The sequence below is a fragment of the Dendrobates tinctorius genome, unplaced genomic scaffold (genome assembly GCF_039654945.1).
Source record: "Dendrobates tinctorius isolate UK_male_01 unplaced genomic scaffold, ASM3965494v1 ptg000107l, whole genome shotgun sequence".
In the NCBI taxonomy this organism is placed as follows: domain Eukaryota; kingdom Metazoa; phylum Chordata; class Amphibia; order Anura; family Dendrobatidae; genus Dendrobates; species Dendrobates tinctorius.
Genome location: NW_027361775.1, coordinates 5,764,383 through 5,790,978, shown reverse-complemented (window position 1 = coordinate 5,790,978; position 26,596 = coordinate 5,764,383). Strand labels below are relative to the sequence as shown.

The window sequence follows — 26,596 nt, the reverse complement described above, 5'->3', positions numbered from 1 at the left end:
TTAACAATGTATTTCATAGCAATGAAGAAGTTCAAAGTCTATAGGAATGTGGCGTTTATGCCATAAGATGGTGTTTGCACATATTAATAGCTTTTTCACATTTTGGAGCTGATCACTTGATAACACTAGTTAATTGTTAATCAAAATTACCTAACAAAGTTCACGTTCAATAGAACTGTTCGCGTTCATATACATTCTAGTTCACCTGGTGAGCAGCTGCTTGTAAAAATGGGTCAGTTGTATAACGTGTATTTATTTTTCCTATTTATATTTTATTTTGGAGAGGTGTTTTCTAAAAGACGTCTCATGGTAAACCTCTACTCTACAGAAGAAAATAAGCTGTTAAAGAATAGTAGAGAAAAGAGATCACTAGAAATAGAGAACTACTGCACCAAAAATGGCTGCTGTGACAGTAGAAATGATGACTGCCACCTGATATACATTGGGAAAAATGCGACATGCTACTGTGATGATTTTTGTGACCAAGCACTATTGGGACATGTAGACTGCTGCCCAGACTTTTGGACTACTTGCATTGGACAAAACATAAGGGAGCCTTCAGCAACAAATGTCCCACTAACTTTATTCCCTGAAGCCCCCGATGGAAAAGGTAAGGTAAAAACTGTGCAAACTGTATGCATGCAGTCTTTGTCAATGAATTATACTTTGCATCCATTGACCTTACTTGTTAATAAGGGGTAAAATAACATCTCTGTTGTCTGAATAAACACAAATATAGACTAAGGTCAAACAATATGACTTATATATAAAATCAAACTAACAGCAGTAGAGCATACAGTACATGTGCAGCACAAATAACACACAGGCTATTTATAAAATGAAAATAAGGTAAGTAAGCAACTTATTTCCCATCACTTACATCATATTTCAAGGCAAAAATACATTACAATAGTTAAAATAGACCTTGCATACAACTGTGTCATTTATTAGAGTTATTAAAAATATATTTATGCATGGCAGATTTTTTTAAAGCAAATATTGAAAGTAAAATTTCCATTCTAATAGAGAGGAGTAGATAATTTGGAAACTCAAAATTGCCAGGATTGATGAATTTTCCCAAGTAAGTTGATTTGCTGCTAATTTTTGGCTGTAAATTGCATAGCTAAAAAGAATCTAATTGCCTGAAAAATATGTGAATAACACCTTGAACCCAATTCAACTTGTTCTGAGCTTGGTAATGCAAACACAACCGTCCTAGTGTTTATGAGACCTTAATCTGGTGTAAAGAGGTTTTGACCAACAGGCTATTTAACCACACACACAGCAGTTTACGACTTTGTATGCTACTTGTATTATATAAATTGTGAACAATAACCAGTTTTTGGTGACAAATGCATGTCTTACTGTTGTTTATATCCAGGTAGCACAAGTAGAGGAAGTTGCTACATTTTCTCACACAGTTAGGAGCAAAAATTTTGTTTTTTCGGGTAGTAATAAAAGTGATAGCTTTTTCATGAAGGCACAAAGAAGGTATACTGTCTTGAATGTAAAGAAGTTATTGTTTCTCAACTTTTTAATGTTTCTCAAATATCTTGGGGACCACAACTGATTTGCTAGCTGCTAAATAGTTAGGCAATTACAAAGGTTTTTTCAAGTTGTCCAATTATTACAAAACATTTGCATCTTGAAAAAGTTATTGTTTCTCAACAAGGAGTGAAAAAAGTCTCCGTATTTGGGGGTCCGCAACTAGTCTGCTAATCATAAAATTAATAGGGAGTCATAAAGGCTTATTAGCAAGCTATCCAGAAATGTTCTTGTATTTTAGGGAGGTTAAACAGGAGTAATGTTTTCAGAGTGAAGCGGTTATGACTTGTCATCAAGCCTTTTCAAAAACTAGCCCTATTATAGGATCTATTTCATGTTTGTGTGCTTTTCCCACCTCAATAATGCTGTCTAGCACTATAAAACACCTTGGGCAGGCAGAAGAAGTGTGACTGATGTAGATCTGCATAGAATGTTCTTTGGATGTTACAAGAACAACACAGTAAAGAGATTGGATGGACCATTTCACTTTGTGTGTATATAGATAGATATAGTAAAAAGCGGCAGATGCCGTGTACAGTAAAGAGTAGAATAGGTCTGAATAGAATAGATAGTATAAATATACACACATATATATATGTATATATATATATATATCTATGTCACACACACATACAGTATATATATATACATACAGTTGGAGGTCCCTTCCAACTCTACAATTATATATATATATATATATTTATATATATATAGGAGACATAGATAGCAGAGTAGCCATTAATTCATTTGTCGGCTTTTGTAAAATAATTGCAAAAGCCAACAGGATAGGAGACATTTTTTACATATAGTAAACCGTTGCATATCAGTTAGATTTATATATGTCCCTAACTAATAATGTTAGTACTGTATGTGTGTAAAATTTTGGAGCTGTAGGTGTTAAATTAAGGGATCAATTCACGGAAAAAACTTGCGTGCAATCCATCTGAAGGCATTAAATAGTTTACAAGCCGGAGCGGTGCTAATGCGACCGGCCCGGCTGTAAACCACGGAGGAATGAAGGAAAAGCTGCCTGCGCAGCCTCCTCGCCTGACCAGAAATTAATTGATTAGCATGGGACTTGACTGTATGGGATATTGTTGCTTTTTTATTTTTGATTTTTTACAGGAGAATGCGGGCTTCAATTGGATTGGGAGTTAAATACAGATGGAAAAAATGTGTGTTTATTTATTTCATTAAAACTCTTTATTCTTAATGTGTTCTTTTTAACCCTTTCAGACAAGTGGATTAATAATGGAGAGGTGTCTTGACACCTCTCCATTACTAACCAGACTTAATGTCACCTTACAATAGCAAGGTCACATTAACCCCTTATTATCCCACATGCTACCCACTACAGTGCAATGGGAAGAGAGAGGGTAAGTGCCAGGGGCAGATTTCTTTTTAGCTGGGGGCAATAACAATGGTCCCTCTCTAGGCTATTAATATGTGCCCTCAGTCACTGGCTTCTTACTGATATGTAATGGTTTACTGTATGTAAACCATGTGTCATACTCTGTCAGGTTCTGTAATGTTTTTACTATGTATCTCTCTATGAAATATACAGATATATGTGTGTCACTGACATATATATATATATACACACACACCTATTCTATGTGTATACATGTATTCAATCTTTTGTATTCTAACATGCCAGTGTGATTTTACTGTATAGCCGCATATGAATTGCCAGCTTTTCAAAGGACACTGGTGCATAAAAATCGGACAGCAGTCGCATGGTGCGAGTGCTGTCCGATTTTTTTCTCGCACCCACTGACTTGCATTGGCGATTCTCGTCTGAGAATCGCAGCAATGCGCAGCATGCTGCGATGTTTTTTCTCAGTCCGATTTCGGTTGAGAAAAAAAAAAATCGCAAATGAGATATCACCTATAAAATAACATTGGTCCGAGTGCAATCCAATTTTTTATCGGATTGCACTCGTCCGTATTTCTTGCCAGTGAGTATAAACCCTTAAAATGAATTGCATACACTTCAGGGATACCTCAGAGTGTTAGATATGGATGTGATACCGCATAAATATTCTTTCCACACTTGGAGACATTTTCTCTTGTTTAATAACATAATTAAATATCTTGGTGAAATATAGTTCACAAATCTTAGAAACAATTTTTTTTTCAAATTTCCAGTCATGAATATTATGTTTTTTATTGACAGGATGCTTTAAAGATGGATCCTACTATCAAGAAACATCAATACAGAAATACAACTGCAATTACTGGTAATGGTTTTGTTTTTAATATATTGCAAAACGTTTCTTAAGATGATGTTTCACTGCCATTTTATTTCAACTACAGTACCGTACAGAAGTATTCAGCCCTTCTAGATGTTTGACTTATTTTCATTTAAGTAATAAACTGAAATTATCAAACATTAATTTAATTCCATATTTAAGATTGTAACAAAATACTAGAATCTGGCCAGTGGTTGCAGGAAGAAATAAAGGCTAAATTTCCTATATATTGTCAGTTTTTCATATGCTTGTGTGATATAAACCACACTATATATCAAACCTCATGACAGTAAAGCCACCACTATGTCTAAAGGGGATTACAAGGCTATGAATCACAGAATGATGACATCCATCTTCACAGAAAAGAAAATGTTGAACTGTGTTAAGATGCTTCAGGAGTAGGCAGGCTCCAAAAAATAATGCAGGAATGCAGAACACAATCTTTCATGGTTGCACAACCTTGAGATATCCCTACATGAGTAATGTGAGATGATCTGCTTTGAAAACAAACCTTGCATTGTTCACTTGGGTGTTGGAACTAGAGATGAGCGAACTTTCAAATGCTCGTTGCAGCTCAGATCGGCGAACTTCCCGATGTTCCACAAACAGTTCATCCTAAGACTGATACAGCACATAAAGAGGACTTGAAAGTCCACCAATAGTATAAAACAGCAAAAAGGTTTACCCATACAGGCCTCCAGACAAATGCACTATCAGGATGCAGTGGACCCATATAATTAAGATGACAACACAGGTGCAAGAACACCGATAAAACAAACGCTCACAGCCTACCAATATATGGAGGGGGCAGTTGCCTGGTATGTTGATGCACAACAAAACACTTGTATGCGGCGCTGTTCACACTATGGCCATGCACAGCATCTAGGCCAGCCTAGTAGTGACACCCTTCTATTATCTCAGGCGGGCTGCCCAGCGCTATCAAAATGCATGCCATGTGAACAGACACCACAATTTACAAGACCAAATGGGCCCAACAGCACCCTGAATAAAAAGTGCAAAAAAACACATTAAAAAAATATGGAGTATTAGCTGATATTTTGGCCAAAATACGTGAGCCCGTAACCTGCGTCAAAGATCTCCATGTTTACGGGTACCTAACACTAAATCCTAAGACTGATACAGCACAGAAAGAGGACTTGAAAGTCCACCAATAATATAAAACAGCAAAAGGAGCAAAGTGTTAGGTACCCGTAAACGTGGAGATCTTTGACGCAGGTTACGGGCTCACGTATTTTGGCCAAAATATCAGCTAATACTCCACATTTTTTTAATGTGTTTTTTTGCACTTTTTATTCAGGGTGCAGTTGGGCCCATTTGGTCTTGTAAACTGCGGTGTCTGTTCACATGGCATGCATTTTGATAGCGCTGGGCCAGCCCGCCTGAGCTAATAGAAGGGTGTCACTACTAGGCTGGCCTGGATGGTGTGCATGGCCATAGTGTGAACAGCGCCGCATACAAGTGTTTTGTTGTGCATCAACATACCAGGCAACTGCCCCCTCTATATACTGGTAGGCTGCGAGCGGTTGTTTTATCGGTGTTCTTGCACCTGTGTAGTCATCTTAATTACATGGGTCCACTGCATCCTGATAGTGCATTTGTCTAGAGGCCTGTATGGGTAAACCTTTTTGCTCTTTTTGGTGTTCCACAAACAGTTCACCAAACATAATCAAATTCAATGGGAGGCAAAACCAAATGCATAGACAACACCTTCAGCCAAAACAGCTCAAATTATAGGGCAGACACCAGGAAAAGTGGCATCAATTGAGAAAGAGTGCAAATAATATAGTTATGCTGCATGGAGGCATAAGACAGGGCCTGGGACAGGGCTTGGACCAGATTTCTAGCATAAACATTGATTAGCAACAGGTGGATGAGTGACAGATGTAGCATCACAAGGAAATGGACAGCATGTGACTTAATTATGAGTGTCTGAGCAAAGAGTCTGAATACTTATGGCCATGTGATATTTCAGTTTTTCATTTTTAGTAAATTTGCAAACATTTCTACATTTTTTTTTTCAAAATGGGGTGCAGAGTGTACATTAATGAGAAAAAAATAAAAATAAAATTTTTTGAATTTACCAAATGGCTGCAATGAAACAAAGCATGAAAAAATTAAAGGGGTCTGAATACTTTCTGTACCCACTGTAAATGATTATGTGGTCTGCTACTGAGATTGAGGATCAATTGATATGCAATATATATTACTCCCCACAGTATTTTGTTTGCACTGTACTTCTAGGTGTTATAAAACAAACGGGCAAAGTGCAATATCTCTTCAACAGTAAATAGGAGGGATCAACCAATTTGTATCAAATTGATCCCTTTGAATAGGGACTGTTTATTTGGGGGATCTGGACCTTTGGATACTTTTACTTATAAGGCAGAGACAGACTGCCGTATTTCTCGTGCGAGAATCTCATGGTAAACCTCGTCCTAGCTGTTGGCTCTCCTGACCTGAGCTTGATAGCTGCATAGTAATCCATCACCCTGTCTTTCTCAGGTCAGGAGAGGTGCCAGGCCAGTCCGTGCAGTGCGATGCGATTCTTGCATGAGAAACATGGCAGTCTGACCCTGCCCATAGAGAAAGTGCAATATATATGTTATAGCGACTTAGGTATTGAACAATAGCTTATCTACAGCATATAACAAACACCACATAAAGGGATATAGATTACAATTTCTATAAATAGATTTGATAGCGAGTGTTTTATATAAATATAATGTTCATTATGGAGCACATGGTTACTAATTTATTTTCTGTCTTATGAACCCCTTCACGACATGGGCCGTACTAGTTCTGCACATGTTGTGTCCCTCCCTTTGATGTGGGCTCCGGCGCTGAGCCTACATCTTTCCCAGCACATGTCAGCTGTTTTGAACAGCGACATTTAATGTGATCGCACCAGAAGCGTGTCACTAATCACGCTCATCAGTGTCCCCATCACATGATCGTGGGTCACCGATGGGTTGGCATGACAACCAGAGGTCTCCAGCAGACCTCTATGGTTGTCATTGCCGGATTGCAATGAGCGCCGCCCGATGGTCAGCACTCAAAGCAAGTGAGCATTTCTGCTACAGACAGGCAATCTGATCATCACCTTTGTAGTAGAGGTGATCAGACAAATGCAGCTTCTAGTCTCCCATGGAGACTATTAAAGCATGCAAAAAGTAAAAAAAAGTTTTTTAAAAATTTTAAAAAGATAATGAAAATATAAAAATTGCCCCACTCAAAATAGAACAATAAAAAAACCATATATACACATCGCCACTTTCAGAATCACCCAATCTATCAAGCTATAAAAAGAATTATTTTGATTGGTAAACGGTGTAGCAAAAAAAAGTAAAAATAATACAATTAGGTTTTTTGTTCGCCGCAACATTGCATTGAAATGCAATAATGGGCGATCAAAAGATTGTATCCACACCAAAAAGGTATCATTAAAGACATCAGCTCAGCATGCAAAATACAAGCCCTCACCCAGCCCCAGATCACGAAAAATGGAGGCACTACTGGTCTCGGAAAATTAAACATTTTTTTTTTAACCCCTTACCTACAATTGACGTAATATTCCGTCCATGTGACCATGGACCTAATTACCATGGACGGAATATTACGTCATGCCCTTTAATGCGACATCGCGACTTAAGTCGCGGTGATCGCATTAAAATGCCGATGCCATCTTACCTCAGGATAGATGGCCTCGGCATCCCGGGCAGTCTCCGCCCTGGCCCGCCCCTCTCTGAGCTGTGATTGGCTGTTCAATTCAGAACAACCAATCACAGCAACTCTCTTTGTTTCAGCCAATCAGATTGGCTGAAACAACAGGAATCTAGGCTAGGATCGAGTACCGATGTACTCGATCCTAGGCACCGGAGAAAAGCCCCCAGATTGGCGCGATCGCTGATCTAATCGATCGCGCCAATCGCGGCGCAATATCGCCACTGTGCCCTGCCGGTACCGGCCCGGATCGGTGCTGTAATAGCACCGATCCTAGGCCAGAGCCTAGGACAGGCCCAGTAGGGCCTGCAGGAAGTGGTTGGCGCGATCGATTAGATCGGCGATCGCGCCAGCCACAGGGCACAGCTGCGGTCACCATGACCGCTCTGTGCCCTGCTGATGACCTGGCCATGACCTGCCTAGGAATCGGAGCTGTGAGCTCCGATCCTAGGCAGTTACCATGGTCACCAGGCAGATCAGGGATTGGTGGGATCGATGTAATCATTCGATCCCACCAATGACAGGTCACAGCAGCGAAGTGACCGCTCTGTGACCTGCCCCCTGACCTGCCTCTGACCTGTCTAACCTGTCTGCAGGGGTCCTCACTCTAGCTGAAGATTCCTGCAGAGAGGTCGGACGCAGCAAGAGCTCCTGTGCTGGGTATTGTGGTGCCACAGCTTGTAGCATCACAATCCCTGCAGAAGAAAGAAGAAGAAGAAAGAAAACTACAACTGTAAGTGCTAATTGATCCCTGATCCCCTGCCCAATCTATCTTCACCCCCCACCTATCTTCATCCCCCCGTCCCCCCTTTTACCCCCCTCACCCCCCTTTTACCCCCCTCACCCCCCTTTTACCCCCTCCATCCCCCCTTTTGGCCCGCCTCCGTGTGCAGCCGCCAAGCGTTGATCGGTGACGCAGTTCACCGATCAACACTTGTGCTCGCTTTTTTTACTCCGCACACACATCCCGTTTTTCATTTTTTTCACCCCCCTTGTGCCACCTAACTACAACCCTAACTGACCCCTGCCCAATCTTTCTTCATCCACCCCAATCCCCCCATCCCCCATCCCCTATTTTTACCCCCCTCCACCCCACTTTTGCGCCACCTCCGTGCGCAGCCACCGAGCGTTGATCGGTGACGCAGTTCACCGATCAACACTCGTGCTCGCTTTTTTTCCTTCGCACACACATCCCGTTTTTCATTTTTTTTCTCCCCCCTTGTGCCACCTAACAACAACCCTAACTGACCCCTGCCCAATCTCTCTTCATCCACCCCAATCCCCCCATCCCCCACCCCCCTCCACCCCACTTTTGCGCCACCTGCCTGCCGTTTTAAATTTTTTTTCTCCCCTTTTTGTGCCACCTAACTACAACCCTAACTGTTGATCCCTGTCCGATCTCTATTCATCCACCCCAATCCCCCCAGCCCCCTCTTTTTACCCCCCTTTGTGCCGTTTCCGTGTGCACATTTAGCAGCCGCTGAATTTTGATAAGTGACGCAATTCACTTATAAAAGTTCGTGCCGGCTGTTTTCCATTTTTCTTTTTCACCTCCCCCCCCCCTTTGAGCCACCCCTGTGCACACATCCAGCAGCCACTGAATTTTGGTAAGTGACGCCGTTCACTTACCATATCTAGATCCTGCTGTTTTAGACTTTTTTTTCCACATTTCCTTTTAGCTTTCTCTTACAGGATAGTGTGCACCAATCACTAGCCCCCCACCACATACACAGTTATAAATAAAGTACACCCAAGCACCATATTTACACAAAAAAATGTCCCGCCCATCACGTTCCTCCCAACAGCGCTATTCAATGGAGGAGGCATATTCTTACCTTGCCTCCGACACTGATAGCGAGGATGACGATCCGACTTTTCTTTATTTTTTGGATTCTTCATCCTCTTCTTCTTCCTCTTCCCCCTCCTCATCTTCCTCCTCGGGTCCTGCGGAACCGCCATGCAGACGCTCCAGGACAGAAGATGAGGCAGCGCCCACCATGCCCGCAGCTGATTCAGCAGACCCTGTGTGGACCTCGCCCCCCGAAAATTACGAGCCACTGATTCCTGATTTTGTGGCAGAATCAGGAATCAAGTTTGACACCACCGGCCTCACAGAAATTGACTTTTTCAAAGTCTTTTTCTCTGAGGATTTTGTTAACCACATGGTGGAGCAAACTAATTTGTACGCTCGGCAATTTTTGGAGCAAAACCCGCTTTCATCCTATACTAACTGGTCTCCTGTGGACGCAGTTGAAATGACGAAGTTTTGGGGCCTGGTCCTCCACATGGGTATCCTGAAGAAGCCTGAAATTTCGCAATATTGGATTGTTGATATTTTATACAACACTCCAGTGTTCCGAATGGTCATGGCCCGGGCGCGTTTTCAGGCCATCCTCAAGTTTCTGCATTATAACGATAATGCACAGTGTCTCGCACGAGATGACCCCAACTTTGACCATCTGTTCAAAGTTCGGCCGGTCATCGAACACTTCAACAAAAAGTTTGCTGAAGTGTACGTGCTCCAAAGGAACATCTGCGTGGACGAGTCCTTGGTCCATTTTAAGGGCAGGCTCGGATTCCGTCAATACCTGCCCAGTAAGAGGGCCAGGTACGAAATCAAACTCTATAAGCTGTGTGAGAGTACCTCAGGGTACACCCACAGGTTTAGAGTGTACGAAGGAAAGGACACCAGGATTGAACCCCCTGAGTGTCCTCCTGACCTGGGAATGAGTGGGAAAATTGTGTGGGATTTGGTGCACCCACTGCTGGATAAAGGTTATCACCTCTACACTGATAACTTTTATACCAGTGTCCCACTCTACAAAGCCCTCTTTGCGCGAGGTACCGCAGCTTGCGGTACTGTCCGCAAAAATCAGAGAGGCCTCCCGAAGACGCTACTTGGGCAGATGCTCCGAAAAGGTGAGAGCAGGGCCCAATGTAGCGACCACCTGCTGGTGGTCAAGTACAAGGACAAGAGGGATGTCTTTCTCTTGACCACCATACACGGTGATGGCAGCGCCCTCAGCACTGTACGGGGTACCTCGGCACAGGTCAGCAAACCTGAATGTGTGCTGGGGTACAATAAAAACATGGGGGGCGTTGATCGCTCCGATCAATACCTCCAACCGTACAATGCTTTGAGAAAGGCCAAGGCATGGTACAAAAAGCTGGTCGTGCACATCGTCCAATTGGCAATGCTCAACGCATTCCTATTGTCACAATGTGCATGCCCCAGCGATACGTCGTACCTTCAGTTTCAGGAGGTAGTGGTTAAGGCCCTGATGTTTGGCACTCTGGAAGGAGCGGGCCCCAGAACTTCCGGAACTGAAGGTGCTCGTATTGTACCAGGTCAGCATTTCCCGGGGGAGGTCCCGCAAACTGGAAAAAGAGGTAAATCGCAAAAAAGGTGCCGAGTGTGTTACAAAAACGGAATACGCAAGGACACCATTTATCAATGCGACACCTGCCCCGAAAAACCTGGCCTGTGTATGAAGGATTGCTTCAAATTGTACCACACCTCAATGCACTACTAAATTTCGTTGCCGGAAACATTAGATTAGTTGGGGCACATCTAGATAAGTTCCTTGGGGGTCTAGTTTCCAAATCAATGTCACTTGTGGTTTTTTTTTTACTGTTTAGGCACATCAGGGGCTCTGCAAATGGAAAATGACGCCCACAGACCATTCCATCTAAGTCTGCATTTCAAAACGTCACTGCCTTCCAACCCTGCCGTGTGCCTAAACAGTTTTTTCCCACATATGGGGTACCAGCGTACTCAGGACAAATTGGACAACAACTTTTGGGGTCCAATTTCTCCTGTTACGCTTGGGAAAATTGAAAATTGGGGACTAAACAATCATTTTTGTGGGCACAAAATAGGATTTTTTATTTTCACGCCTGGGCAGTATAAACTTTAGTGAAACACTTGGGGGTTCAAAGTTCTCACCACATATCTAGATAAGTTCCTTAGGGGGTCTAGTTTCCAAAATGGGGTCACTTGTGGGGGGTTTCTACTGTTTAACCACATCAGGGGCTCTGCAAACGGAACATGACGCCCGGAGACCATTCCATCAAAGTCTGCATTCCAAAGCGTCACTTCTTCCCTTCTGAGCCCCGACGTGTGCCCAAACAGTAGTTTTCCCCCACATATGGGGCTCCAGCGTACTCAGGACAAATTGGAAAACAACTTTTGGGGTCCAATTTCTCCTCTTACGCTTGGGAAAATTGAAAATTGGGGACTAAACGATCATTTTTGTGGGCACAAAATAGGATTTTTTATTTTCACGCCTGGGCAGTATAAACTTTAGTGAAACACTTGGGGGTTCAAAGTTCTCACCACATATCTAGATAAGTTCCTTAGGGGGTCTAGTTTCCAAAATGGGGTCACTTGTGGGGGTTTCTACTGTTTAACCACATCAGGGGCTCTGCAAGCGGAACATGACGCCCGCAGACCATTCCATCAAAGTCTGCATTCCAAAGCGTCACTTCTTCCCTTCTGAGCCCCAACGTGTGCCCAAACAGTAGTTTTCCCCCACATATGGGGCACCAGCGTACTCAGGACAAATTGGAAAACAACTTTTGGGGTCCAATTTCTCCTGTTACGCTTGGGAAAATTAAAAATTGGGGACTAAACGATCATTTTTGTGGGCACAAAATAGGATTTATTATTTTCACGCCTGGGCAGTATAAACTTTAGTGAAACACTTGGGGGTTCAAAGTTCTCACCACATATCTAGTTAAGTTCCTTAGGGGGTCTAGTTTCCAAAATGGGGTCACTTGTGGGGGGTTTCCACTATTTGGGCACATTGGGGGCTCGTCAAACGCAACATGGCGTCCAATCTCAATTCCAGCCAATTTTAGGTTGAAAAAGTCAAGCGGCGCTGCTTCCCTTCCGAGCCCTGCCGTGCACCCAATCAGTGGTCCCCCCCACATATAGAGTATCAGCGTACTCAGGACAAATTGGACAACAACTTTTGGGGTCCAATTTCTCCTGCTACCTTTGGGAATATAAGAAATTGGGGACTAAACGATCATGTTTGTGGAAAAAATATGATTTTTTATTTTCACGCCCGGGCGTTATAAACTCCTGTGAAGCCCTAGGGGGTTCAAGGTGCTCACCACACATCTAGATAAGTTCCTTAGGGGGTCTAGTTTCCAAAATGGGGTCACTTGTGGGGGGTTTCCACTGTTTGGGAACATTGGGGGCTCGTCAAACGCAACATGGCGTCCAATCTCAATTCCAGCCAATTTTAGGTTGAAAAAGTCAAGCGGCGCTGCTTCCCTTCCGAGCCCTGCCGTGCGCCCAAACAGTGGTCCCCCCCACATTTAGAGTATCAGCGTACTCAGGACAAATTGGACAACAACTTTTGAGGTCCAATTTCTCCTGCTACCTTTGGGAATATAAAAAATTGGGGACTAAACGATCATGTTTGTGGAAAAAATATGATTTTTTATTTTCACGCCCGGGCGTTATAAACTCCTGTAAAGCCCTAGGGGGTTCAAGGTGCTCACCACACATCTAGATAAGTTCCTTAGGGGGTGTAGTTTCCAAAATGGGGTCACTTGTGGGGGGTTTCCATTGTTTGGGCACATTTGGGGGCTCGTCAAATGCAACATGGCGTCCAATCTCAATTCCAGCCAATTTTAGGTTGAAAAAGTCAAGCGGCGCTGCTTCCCTTCCGAGCCCTGCCATGCGCCCAAACAGTGGTCCCCCCCACATATAGAGTATCAGCGTACTCAGGACAAATTGGACAACAACTTTTGGGGTCCAATTTCTCCTGCTACCTTTGGGAAAATAAAAAATTGGGGACTAAACGATCATGTTTGTGGAAAAAATATGATTTTTTATTTTCACGCCCGGGCGTTATAAACTCCTGTGAAGCCCGAGGGGGTTCAAGGTGCTCACCACACATCTAGATAAGTTCCTTAGGGGGTCTAGTTTCCAAAATGGGGTCACTTGTGGGGGGTTTCCACTGTTTGGGCACATTAGGGGCTCGTCAAACGCAACATGGTGTCCAATCTCAATTCCAGCCAATTTTAGGTTGAAAAAGTCAAGCGGCGCTGCTTCCCTTCCGAGCCCTGCCGTGCGCCCAAACAGTGGTCCCCCCACATATAGAGTATCAGCGTACTCAGGACAAATTGGACAACAACTTTTGGGGTCCAATTTCTCCTGCTACCTTTGGGAAAATAAAAAATTGGGGACTAAACGATCATGTTTGTGGAAAAAATATGATTTTTTATTTTCACGCCCGGGCGTTATAAACTCCTGTGAAGCCCGAGGGGGTTCAAGGTGCTCACCACACATCTAGATAAGTTCCTTAGGGGGTCTAGTTTCCAAAATGGGGTCACTTGTGGGGGATTTCCACTGTTTGGGCACATTAGGGGCTCGTCAAACGCAACATGGTGTCCAATCTCAATTCCAGCCAATTTTAGGTTGAAAAAGTCAAGCGGCGCTGCTTCCCTTCCGAGCCCTGCCGTGCGCCCAAACAGTGGTCCCCCCCACATATAGAGTATCAGCGTACTCAGGACAAATTGGACAACAACTTTTGGGGTCCAATTTCTCCTGCTACCTTTGGGAAAATAAAAAATTGGGGACTAAACGATCATGTTTGTGGAAAAAATATGATTTTTTATTTTCACGCCCGGGCGTTATAAACTCCTGTGAAGCCCTAGGGGGTTCAAGGTGCTCACCACAAATCTAGATAAGTTCCTTAGGGGGTCTAGTTTCCAAAATGAGGTCACTTGTGGGGGGTTTCCACTGTTTGGGCACATTGGGGGCTCGTCAAATGCAACATGGCGTCCAATCTCAATTCCAGCCAATTTTAGGTTGAAAAAGTCAAACGGCGCTGCTTCTCTTCCGAGCCCTGCCGTGCGCCCAAACAGTGGTCCCCCCCCACATATAGGGTATCAGCGTACTCAGGACAAATTGGACAACAACTTTTGGGGTCCAATTTCTCCTGTTACCCTTGGGAAAATTAAAAAATTGTTGCTAACAGATCATTTTTGTGACTAAAAAGTTAAATGTTATTTTTTTCCTTCCATGTTGCTTCTGCTCCTGTGAAGCACTTGAATGGTTAATAATCTTCTAGAATGTAGTTTTGAGTAGATTGAGGGGTTCAGTTTTTAGATTGGTGTCACTTTTGGGTATTTTCTGCCATATAGACCCCTCAAAGTGACTTCAAATGTGAGGTGGTCCCTAAAAAAAATGGTTTTGTAAATTTTGTTGTAAAAATGAGAAATCGTTGGTCAACTTTTAACCCTTATAACTTCCTAACAAAAAAAAATGTTGTTTCCAAATTTGTGCTGATGTAAAGTAGACATGTGGGAAATGTTATTTATTAACTATTTTCTGTCATGTAACTCTCTGGTTTAAGGTCATAAAAATTCAAACTTTGAAAATCGCAAAATATTCTAAATTTTCGCCATATTTCCATTTTTTTCATAAATAAACGCAAGTTATAGCGAAGAAATTTTATCACTAAAGTGAAGTACAATATGTCACGAGAAAACAATGTCAGAACCGCCTAGATCCGTTGAAGCGTTCCAGAGTTATGACCTCATAAAGGGACAGTGGTCAGAATTGTAAAAATTGGCCCGGTAGTTAACGTGCAAACCACCCTTGGTAGTGAAGGGGTTAACAAACTTTGGATTTTTTTCACCATTTAAATAAATAAAAACCTATAGAAGTTTTGTACCTACGAACTCGTAATGACCTGGAGAATTATAATGGCCGGTCATTTTTAGCATTTGGTGAACATGGTAAAAAAAAATCCAATGAACAGTTGTGGAATTTCACTTTTTTTGCAATTTAATTTTTTTCCCATTTTCAAGTACACAACATGGTAAAACCAATGATGTTGTTCAATAGTACAACTTGTCCCACAAGAAACATGGCCTCACATGGCCATATTGCCAGAAAAATAAAAAATTTATGGCTCTGGGAAGAAGGGGAGTGAAAAACAGAAACCCAAAAATGAAAAAGGGCTGCGGCGTAAAGGGGTTTATATCCACAATATGACCCAAGTACACACCAAAGGCCGTGGTGGATAGACTGTAGATAGCAAGGTGGAAAGATATTGAATTTTTAATAAGTTAAAGTTAGATTTTATCAAATATTTGGTACACCTCAGTCAGTGATAGCTAACACTGCACATCACTCTGAAAACACTTTCTTGCAGCACAGGGGCAGACACTGACAGCTTGGGGCCCCTGTGCAAGAATTGTGTCTGGGCCCCTTTCCTTTTATGGCCACAAAGCTACACACACATATATATATATATTTATATATATAGTCACACACTATTACATAGTCTCCTTTATTATGTATGTTGACGTCCCTTATACAGTGCCCTCTCTTGCTATGTACAGAACAGTCCCTTACATATTGGATTGTATAGAGCCCTTTTTTATATTATATGCCATCCTCTCTTGTTAGATATATAATGCAATGATGGCTGATGGAGCATGGGAAAGCTTCTTTTCTAATGGAGGAGATAATGGACTGGTAGTCTGGTCACCGGCTCATCCATCAGCAGTAGAGTTGAGTGAAACGGGTTGGTCAAATTCAAAAGTCGGCGACTTTCGCTGAAGTCGGGTTTCATGAAACGAAACCTGACCATAGCGTGAGGTCGGCCACGAGGTCGGTGACCAGAGCGCCAAAGTCGCGTTTCAAATTATGCTTCCAGCGCCGTTTTTCAGCCAATGATGGAGGATGCACACTGTGGGCAACGCGATGACATAGGCATCGGTCACCACCATCTTTGAGAAGGGCATGCAAGTGATTGGCTGGCTTTGTGTGGCGTCACAGGGGCTATAAAAGGGCGTGCACGCCGACCGCCATCTTACTTCTGCCAATCTTAGCATTAGGCTGGAGTCACACTAGCGAATAAATCGGATGAAAGCAATGCGATAAAAAAATCGCATTGCATTCGTCCCAATGTTATATTATGGGGCAGCTCCCATCATCTGATTTTTTTTTCAGAAAGTTTCCTTGGACCGAGACAATCGCAGCATGCTGCGATTGTCACCGATTTTCGGATCGGACTCGCCAATGCAAGTCTATGGGTGCGATTAAAAATCGGATTACAAGCGGACCACAAGTGTGACTTGCGATAAAATCGAAAGACTTCTCCAGGTCAACAGGAAAGAGCATCAGGCATTGGCATTGGATGTCAATTGGATGCTTAGATGCGAATAAAATCGGTTCATCGCCGGAAATTCGGATGACAGACGGATCCCTGGACAAGAAATCTTTGTGCAATTTCGTACCGTAAAAATCGGACCGATTTTTTAATCATTGTGTGTAACTTCAGCCTTAGGGAGAGGTTGCTGCTGCTGATTCAGAATAAGGGACAGTGTTAGGCAGGGAAGAACCAAAAAACTGCTTCTGCTGTTAGCGATTTCCACTTACAACACAACACTTTGTGTGCAGTGACAGGGGAGGCTATATTTTTGTGCATCAGCTCTGTTGGTTATTAGGCTGCCTTATAAGGCTCCCTGATAGCTGCATTGTTGTTTGCACACTGCTGTGCAAGCTGCTTTTTTAAAAGCAAAAATACTTTTCTTCCTCTTATTTACACAGTTACCAAGCGTTCATTTTTCCACCCTTTTGTGTGCAGCAGTCCTGCTTATTAGGCTGCCTGAGTCCATACTTGGACTGAGAGCATCATTGTCAGCCTCCTCAAATCTCTAGTGAGATCCAAATTCTCACCAATACTATATACACCCTCCACCTTGTCATACACCATCCAATTTCAGCCTGTTACATTGAGGTGTAATCTCTACTGGCCCTGAGATACTAGTTCAGCGTCCTCAAATCTCTAGTGAGATTCAAATTCTCACCAATACTATATATACCCTCCACCTTGTCATACACCATCCAATTTCAGCCTGTTACATTGAGGTGTAATCTCTACTGGCCCTGAGATACTAGTTCAGCGTCCTCAAATCTCTAGTGACATTCAAATTCTCACCAATACTATATACACCTTCTACCTTGTTTTACCGTACCATATAGCTGGTGGTATTCTGGGTACATTTTCACAAAATGAGGAAGTATGGTGGAAGAGGCCGTGGAAGTGGGCGGGGGTTGCCAGCTGGTCCTGATGGTGGTGGTATTGGTGGTGCATCTGTTGGTAGTGGCAAAAGCAGAATAGCACCTAAGGCAGGAGGTGTTGAACCTGCATCATCGTCTGGCTCCACAAGGCCTCGAACGCTCCCTTTTCTGGGAGTAGGTAAACCGCTTTTAAAGCAGGAGCTTCAGGAACAAGTTTTGCTTACATTGCTGACACAGCCTCCAGCACTCTCGCCTCCTCTTCTGAAGTTTCAAAAAATAAAAGCACTGAGTCGTCAGTGGAGGCTCCTGGTCAGGAACAACACCTTTCCTTGTGTCCTTCACCCCTACCAAAAATGAAGGATGCGGCAGGCGACACTACAGATTACTCCATGGAGCTCTTTTAACATACCATGCCTGGGTTATCAAGTCAAATCATGAATTCCCCAGTCCAAGATGAATCTGACATGGAGTGCATTGATGCACAGCCACTGCTAGTTTTTTCTGCTGGTACATTCACTCAGAGCACTACATTGTCCTCGCAGTGTACTGAGGCACAATCAGACCCTGATGAAACTCAGGTGCCCCTTCCCGCATACTATACCACCTTACACGGTGACACAAGAAGGTGCACATGAAATTGAAGAGAAGGTGATGGATGACCCAGTTGTTGACCCAGATTGGCATCCATTGGGGGAAGAGGGTGCCGCTGCCAATAGCTCAGAAAAGGAGGAGGAGGATCCGCAGCAGGCAATGACATCGCAACAGCTGTTATCTGGCAGGACCGTAGCAGTCCAAAAACGTGTTACAAAAACCAAAAGAGTTGCAGGACAACTTGGCAAGATGGTCAAATTAGCACAGCGTGCAAGGCCTCAAAATGTCTTCCATAGTAGGAAGAGTGCAGTGTGGCACTTTTTTTAACAAAATCCTAATGATCAGGCAAACGTTATCAGTAAGAAGTGCGAAAAAGACCTTTAGCCGAGGGAAAAATCTGAGAAATTTGAATACCAGTTGCATGCTTAGACATTTAACCACCATGCACTTGCAAGCATGGACGGACAACCAAACCTCACGTACCACATGTGCACCTGCTCCGAATGAAGGTAGTCAGCAGCGCTACATCGCTTCCCTCACTGTAAGCCCACCGGTTAGCACACCACCAGCAGCAAATGTTGAGGTGTCATCGCAAGGGCAAAGCAGTCATGGAATCACAATGTTATTGCTATGAGAGACTGAATCTAGGCCATGAGCAACACCACCAACATCATCACCATCACCAACCCTCTCTGTCCGCCATGTCCACCGCTAGTTCCACCATATGCAGCTCTCAAGTCCAGCTCACCCTCCCAGAGACTCTGAGTAGGACAAGAAAGTACTCATCCTCTCATCCACGTACACTGGCTTTGAACGCCCACATTGCCAAACTAATCTCGTTAGAGATGATGCCCTACCGGTTGTTTGAAAGCAAAGCTTTCCGTGAGCTCATGGCCTACGCAATACCACGCTATGACCTACCCAGTCAGCATTTCTTTTTGCAAAAAGCCATCCCAGCCCTCCACGTGCATGTGAAAGACCGCATTGTCCATGCACTCAAGCAATCAGTGAGTGGAAAGGTACACCTCACAACAGATGCATGGTCCAGTAGGCATGGCCAGGGCCGTTACGTGTCCATCACTGCGCACTGGGTTAATGTGGTGGATGCAGGGTCCACAGGGGACAACGGCGGTGGGACAGTGCTGCCTATCCCACGGTATAGGAAACTGTTGGCTGTAGGTGTTCGACCCTCCTCCTCCTCCTCCAGAAGCAAAAGCTCATCCACAGAGCACAGTCGCACGAGCACTCCATCCGCAGCTGCCAGTGTTGCACACGAGGTGTCCCACTATCGAACAGCAGGTGGTAAGCGTCAGCAGGCTGTGTTGAAGATGATGTGTTTGGGCGACAACAGACACACCGCAGAGGTACTGGCCGACTGCTTGCAGCGACAAACTGAGTCATGGCTGGGCAGTCTACATCTTGAGGCAGACATGGTAGTTAGTGATAACGGCCGGAACTTTGTGGCAGCCATAGCCCTTTCAAAACTCAGACAGATATCTTGACTGGCTCACACATTGAACCTGGTGGTGCAGTGCTTCCTCAATAATTATCCTGAGTTAACAGCCCAGTTCCATAGGGTGCGAAGATTGTGCTCGTACATCCGCCGGTTGCCTGTACACTCCAGTCATATGCAGAAGCTGCAGCGATTGCTCCATCTTCCCAAGCACCGCCTAATTATCGACGATGCAACAAGGTGGAACTCCACCCTGCACATGGTTCAGAGGCTGTGCGAACAGAGGCAGGCTGTTATTCATTTGTGGAAGGATACACAGCCAGGCAGTTTGCGGGCAGACACGGAGTTGTCTGGTGTGCAATGGTCGAAGCTGAAAGACCTCTGTAAAGTCCTTCAGTGTTTTGAGGAATGCACACGGCGAGTAAGCGCAGACGACGCCATCATAAGCATGAGCATCCCACTTATGCGTCTGCTCATGCAAACTTTGATGCACATTAAGGAGCAGGCGTCTGCAGCCGAGGAGGAAGGAAGCCTTGATGACAGCCAGCCATTGTCTGCTCAGGGAAGTCTCGTGGACGAGGTGGAGGAAGATGAGGAGGAGGAGGAGGATGATGGGGATGATTATTTTGGGGAGGAGGATGCTTCTCAGGGGGCAAGAAAAAATGTTGGCATGGCAAGGTCAGGTACAGGGTTTGTGCATGACTGGAGGGATGTTGATTTGCCAGAAAGTGCTCCTCCACCCAGCACTCGCAGTGCATCATTGACACCTGGAACATTGGCCCACATGTCTGATTATGCCTTGCAGATCCTAAAAAGGGACCCCCACATTGCCAAAATGATGAATGATGATGACTACTGGTTGGCCAGCATCCTGGATCCACGCTATAAAGGCAAATTCCAAAACATCATGCCACAGGAGAACCTAGAGCTAATATTGGCTAACAAACAAGCAACTCTGGTAAACCGTTTGTTTGAGGCATTCCCAGCACACAGCGCCGGTGATGTTTCTCCCACGAGCCATAGGGGGCAACATGGAAGAGGTGTTCGTGGTGCACACAGCCGAAGTGGCATTGGACATAGGTGTTTCATGACCATGTTGTGGACTGATTTTTCAAGTACCACTCACACGACTGGTAATACTGCATTGATTGAAAGTGACAGGAGACAGCAGTTGTCAACTATGGTAACAAACTACTTCTCCTCCCATATCGATGTTCTCCCTCACCGGTCATTCCCCTTTGACTATTGGGCCAGTAAACTTGACAACTGGCCTGAATTGGCACAATATGCCTTACAGGAGCTCGCTTGCCCTGCTGCTAGTGTGTTATCTGAGCGAGTCTTCAGTGCTGATGGATCAGTCCTGACAGAAAAAAGGACCCGTCTGTCGACCCAAAATGTTGATGATCTAACCTTCATTAAAATGAACCATGCATGGGTTTCAAAGGATTTTGTCCCACCCTCCCCTGCTGACATGTAGATTGCCAGAAAAATGGCTCGCTTTTGTCCTCCTCTTCCGCGGACTTCTCCAATTACTCCATTTGCAGCTGCTGAATGTCCAACATCAACATATGCCATTTTTTCCACCTCCCCAACTAGGCTGCCTCCCCCCACAGGGTCGGGATCACCACCTGGTGCATGCACCCGTGTGAGTGCCGTTGCCCTGGACAGGTGGGTGGGCCCACTCTTGGGCAACGGCACTGGCACAGGGTCCCTCATAGCACAATCAAGTGTCTCTGATGGTGGGGGTGCACACCCGCCATCAGACACACCGGCGTACTATGAGGGGCCTTGTGCCAGTACCGCCGCCCATGAGTGGGCCCCCCCTGCTTGCTCAGGGCACAAGCACTTGCAATACTTACCTCTCCCTGCTCCACCACTGTGTAGTCTGGCCTGTTAAATAATTCACTGGGACTGCCAATACAAATTTGGTGAAATGATAGATGATGGTTAAGACGTAGCTATGCCCGTTCTGCTGGGCTCTATCTTCAGATGATCAATGGCTTTCATTTGTTATGGACGTCGACTCTCAATGAGATGCAGTGGTGGTTTATCATCAGCTTTCACGGTTTTCCGACTCAGACGTGTGACATTCCTGCCCATATTTTTAAATGTGTCTTCTCATGCCAATCCAATAGAATCGCCTACGGCCTGTAGCTTGTGTCTTTTGTACTCCAAAGTTACCTGACAGATCATGATAGGCAGTGAGGACAATGTCTACATCTCTCCCTGTGATCACAATTTGGTGGAGATGAGTAACGGTGATGGGTTCCACGGTACTGCGATACAGCAAACCTTTCTTCACAAGAACTGTATTCGCTGTCTCCACGACAAAGTAATTGAGAGTCAGCATCGCCTCTGAGAATTCTCCCGGGAGTTTTTCCCGTGATTAGCAATTCCAAAATTTCTGCAATCACTCGACTTTCCGTCTGTACTTGTATCCATCTCGTTTCCTCTTGTGGAGAGACTGGACTGTCTTACTGAGACTGAAATATATATGAAGATTGAAAAATACCCCAACAGTGTATACTGGTGTACGCTTCGAAGACATAATCCTTTTTCTACTTTTTAGATTCTTGTCTAATCCATACTGAGGCTGTGAGTGTCTTTGTCAGACTCCGGAAATATACACGCATATTTTTAATGCCTAAACTATGCTATATATACCTGCTATTCAGTGATACTGTACCCTTTCTCATCTTTCTACAATCTTGTAGAAGCCATACTGGGCCTGAGATCGTCTGAGTCTGCCTCCTGATTAGAGATGAGCGGTGTTCGAGTCGACCTGTTCGCCAAGTTAAAATTCCAGCTGTTTTGGGCGGTGTTCGAGCCGTTCGTCGAACTCGAACACTTTGCTTTAAAATTCGTCTGTTCGAGGTTCCGTTCGAGAACGGTTCGTTCACCAAAAGCGTAACTTCATTTTCACATTAATAATGGTTTTCAATGTTAATAGACTGTTTCATGGCATAGTAGCGGTGTGTGGTAGCAAGCGGTGTAGTACACCTGTCAAGGAGCTACACAGTGTGTGTTTCTAATAATTTTTTACCGCATCTTGTCCAGAAAATCCTTTAGGGCCTTGTAGAACTGTCTGCTACTCAGCAGAGGAGCCCATCAATGAACCTAGCTATGCCACCTGTTTATGAAAGAACCAGTTTTTGACTGCATTTAGCACAGTTAATACTTTGGGCCTAGTAACTGTGTCTGCTACTCATCAGAGGAGCCCACCCGTGAACCAAGCTGTGCCGCCTGTTTATGTAAGAACCATTTTTTAACTCCATTTAGCCCAGGGAATACTTTGGGACTAGTACTGGTGTCTACTGCTCAGCAGAGGAGCCCACCTGTGAACCTAGCTGTGCCGCCTGTTTATGTAAGCACTGTCTGCTACTCAGCAGAGTTTCCCACCCGTGAACCAAGCTATGTTGCCTGTTTATATAAGAACTTCGTGCTACACAGCATAGGAGCCCAGCTGTTAAGCAAGCTACAGCACCTGTGGTTGGGACACTTAATTTTTCCATTCTTTCTGGAATGCGGGTTAGGCCTAATTCCAGAATTCCGGTTGACCTGCACTTACTGGGAAATCCTCGTTCGCGGGGAAAAATTGGAATCCCAGATCTCCATCACTAATGGTGTTCAGCGGGTTATCTGCACCAGTAAGCGACACACGCTGGTCCTTTCAGTGTAGCACGCATGCAGCCCCAGACATGTAAGGGCATGACAGACCTGTTATTGCTCGATCTCGTGTTCCAGAGCCACACGTTTCCTTGTAGTAAGCTTGACGCGTACCGCGGGGGCATGCCGGAGTCTTGTTCGTTAACGGAATTAAGCTGACAAATTGCTAGCACAACTAAAAACAGACATCCACCACCACTCACTGAATCGACAAAGCTGGCAATCTGACTGTCGCGCTCGCGCCTTGGCTGAATGGCGCGAGCCGGGGGGTTGTGGCCCCACTGTGCCACAAACCAGACTACCCTGGAAGGGGCGTGACTACGACAGCTACCTCGGTCTTCACTGGAGCCTCTGATGGTGAGGTCAGGCTTGTGCGCAGATAGCTGTCGGGTGCCACTACAGGGTGGTGTCTGGCTGTGGCTGCTGGTCCCACTCGGGGACAAGTCACTTTGACAGAGACTATAGGCAGGCAGGTAGACACGACAGGCACGGCTGAGACACAGGGCAGGCGGGCACGGCTTGGAGACACAGGGCAGGCGGGCACGGCTTGGAGACACAGGACAGGCGGGCACGGCTTGGAGACACAGGACAGGCGGGCACGGCTTGGAGACACAGGACAGGCGGGCACGGCTTGGAGACACAGGACAGGCGGGCACGGCTTGGAGACACAGGACAGGCGGGCACGGCTTGGAGACACAGGACAGGCGGGCACGGCTTGGAGACACAGGACAGATTGGCGTGGTATGAGAAGGAGTGTGACTACGACAGCTACCTCAGTCTTCACTGGAGCCTCTGATGGTGAGGTCAGGCTTGTGCGGCAGATAGCTGTCGGGTGCCACTCCAGGGTGGTGTATGGCTGTGGCTGCTGGTCCCACTCGGGGACAAGTCACTTTGACAGAGACTATAGACAGGCAGGCAGGTAGACACGACAGGCACAGCTGAGACACAGGGCAGGCGGGCACGGCTTGGAGACACAGGGCAGGCGGGCATGGCTTGGAGACACAGGGCAGACGGGCACGGCTTGGAGACACAGGACAGGCGGGCACGGCTTGGAGACACAGGACAGGCGGGCACAGCTTGGAGACACAGGACAGGCGGGCACGGCTTGGAGACACAGGGCAGGCGGGCACGGCTTGGAGACACAGGACAGGCGGGCACAGCTTGGAGACACAGGACAGATTGGCGTGGTATGAGAAGGAGCAGGTAGGGACCTGTTCACACAGCAGGTGTAGGCAGGAGGGAGTGGTGTATGCTGGAACAGGATCTGGACCTGTTCACACAGGAGGTGCAGGTATGGATATAGGCAGGAAGGAGTGGTATATGAGAGAACAGGTTTGGACCTGTTCACACAGGAGGTGCAGGTATGGATAAAGGCAAGAAGTAGTGGTATAGGAGAGAACAGGTTTGAACCTGTTCACACAGGAGATGCAGGTAGGCAGAGCCGCAGGAGTGCGGAGCAGGCAGAGCCGCAGGAGTGCGGAGCAGGCAGAGCTGCAAGGGTGCATATGCACAGATAAAGCTGCGAGGGTGCAGATGCACAGATAAAGCTGCGAGGGTGCAGATGCACAGATAAAGCTGCGAGGGTGCAGTTGCACAGATAAAGCAGTGAGGGTGCAGATGCACAGATAAAGCTGCGAGAGTGCAGATACACAGACAAGGAGGACACAAGGAAAGACACAGCAAGGAAGGGAGCCACGGACAAGGAGAAAGGGAGACTGATAGACAAAGGTAAGACTGAGTTCAGACAGAGAGACAGGGACAAAGACACAAGGACCAGGATATTCAGCCTCCTGGCAGGTGGGCAGAGAACAGACAAGGCACTGGGAACAAGACTCAAGGGCCAGGATATACAGCCTCCTGGCAGGCAGACAAGGTACAAAGCAAAACTAAGAGTAAACCTCCAGAGACGGAGATACACAGAACAGGGCCTGGCTTCCTCAGCAGCAAGATACTAACTGAGATTAGACATTGCACAGGCAATGTTTCAGTGGGAGTGGCGAAACTAAATAGTCAAGGGCTCCAGGTGATTGGTCAGGGACAGATTACACAGGTGCACCCAGACTGCATAAGAACCAGAGAGTTCAGGCGCCGCCCCCTATACACACAGTCTGGAAACATGGAGAGCAGAGGCACAGAGCTGGCAACAGACAGAATTCACAGCATGGCTTGAAGCAGAAAGTAAGTTGTTGTGCGGGGGATGGGAGACCATGCAGTGATGCCAGCAGGGTTGTTACACTGTCCATCTTCTCTGTAGCTGGCATGGTTGAGGTTTCCCGGGTGGAGTAGAATTAAGCCACAGGCTCCACTCCTGGTGGTGCCCTTCTGGACATTCCTTTAAGGTTCAGCTTTGCAACCATACTGCCTCCGGAAACCAAATACGTTGCCTTCATGGACGCTGTTCGGAGGTTCGTGGGATTAACGCCGCCCGATCGGCAGTTGGCATAATTTATGGTGGGAAGTCCAATGGTATATTATCGTCTTTGATTTCAGATTTTTATTTTTTTTGTATTTTACATTTTTATTCCAGCCTTTCTTGACTTCATAAGGGCATGACATGCCTATATCTGTGTATCCTCCTCCTCCTTTTACTCCTCCACCTCTTTTCTATATGCAGTTGCCCTTTTCCATATGTTATTTTTGTATTCTGTGCATTTTGTCTGCTTTGGGACACCTTTTAAGGTGTTTTGTAATTGTTTTCTATGTGTTAGTATGTGTTTGTGTTTGCCTGCCTTTGTTTTCAATGGTGTTCAACAGTGTTCGCCGAACATTCGACAAACTTGCCTCCTGTTCGACAAACCAAAACGAACTCGAACACTAGCGTGATGGCTCAACACTACTCCTGATATAGAGACGTACATTTTTAATGTTTAAACTATGCTATATATACCTGGTATCTGGTGATACTGTACCCTTTCTGCCAGGAAGTCCTCCTCCACCCACCACTCTAAGTGTATCATTGACACCTGGAACATTGTGCCACATGTGTGTTTATTTCTTGCGGATCTTCTTGTTATATTGTGGTGTGATCCATCCTGAGCGTGTGACAGTCTGTGGGTTACTCCTGCAATTTAGATGTACATATAAAAATTACCACAACACTGGTGTATACAGCTGTACGCGTGTGATACATTACCCATTTCCTGCTTTTTATATTCTGGTCTAATCCAAACTGACCAAGTGAGAGTTATTTTCTGACTGTGGAAATAAATACTGAGATTGACAGCAATGACTCCTACACTGTGTACAGCTGTACTCTTCAGATCCATTACCGTTTTATGGCTTTTTATATTGTGT

At 45.2% G+C, this 26,596-nt stretch overlaps 1 protein-coding gene across 2 annotated transcripts in view; it reads left to right on the top strand.

Moving 5' to 3' along the window:
* Positions 1–200: 200 nt before the first annotated feature.
* The window catches only part of TINAG (tubulointerstitial nephritis antigen), a 152,234-nt gene continuing 125,838 nt past the window's right edge, over positions 201–26,596 (top strand). For both annotated transcript variants that reach the window (XM_073589141.1, XM_073589142.1), the window contains exons 1-2: positions 201–610; positions 3,722–3,785. In XM_073589141.1, coding sequence (XP_073445242.1) covers positions 229–610; positions 3,722–3,785 — 446 coding nt within the window. In that variant the 5' untranslated portion in view covers positions 201–228. The remainder of the gene's footprint in view (positions 611–3,721; positions 3,786–26,596) is intronic.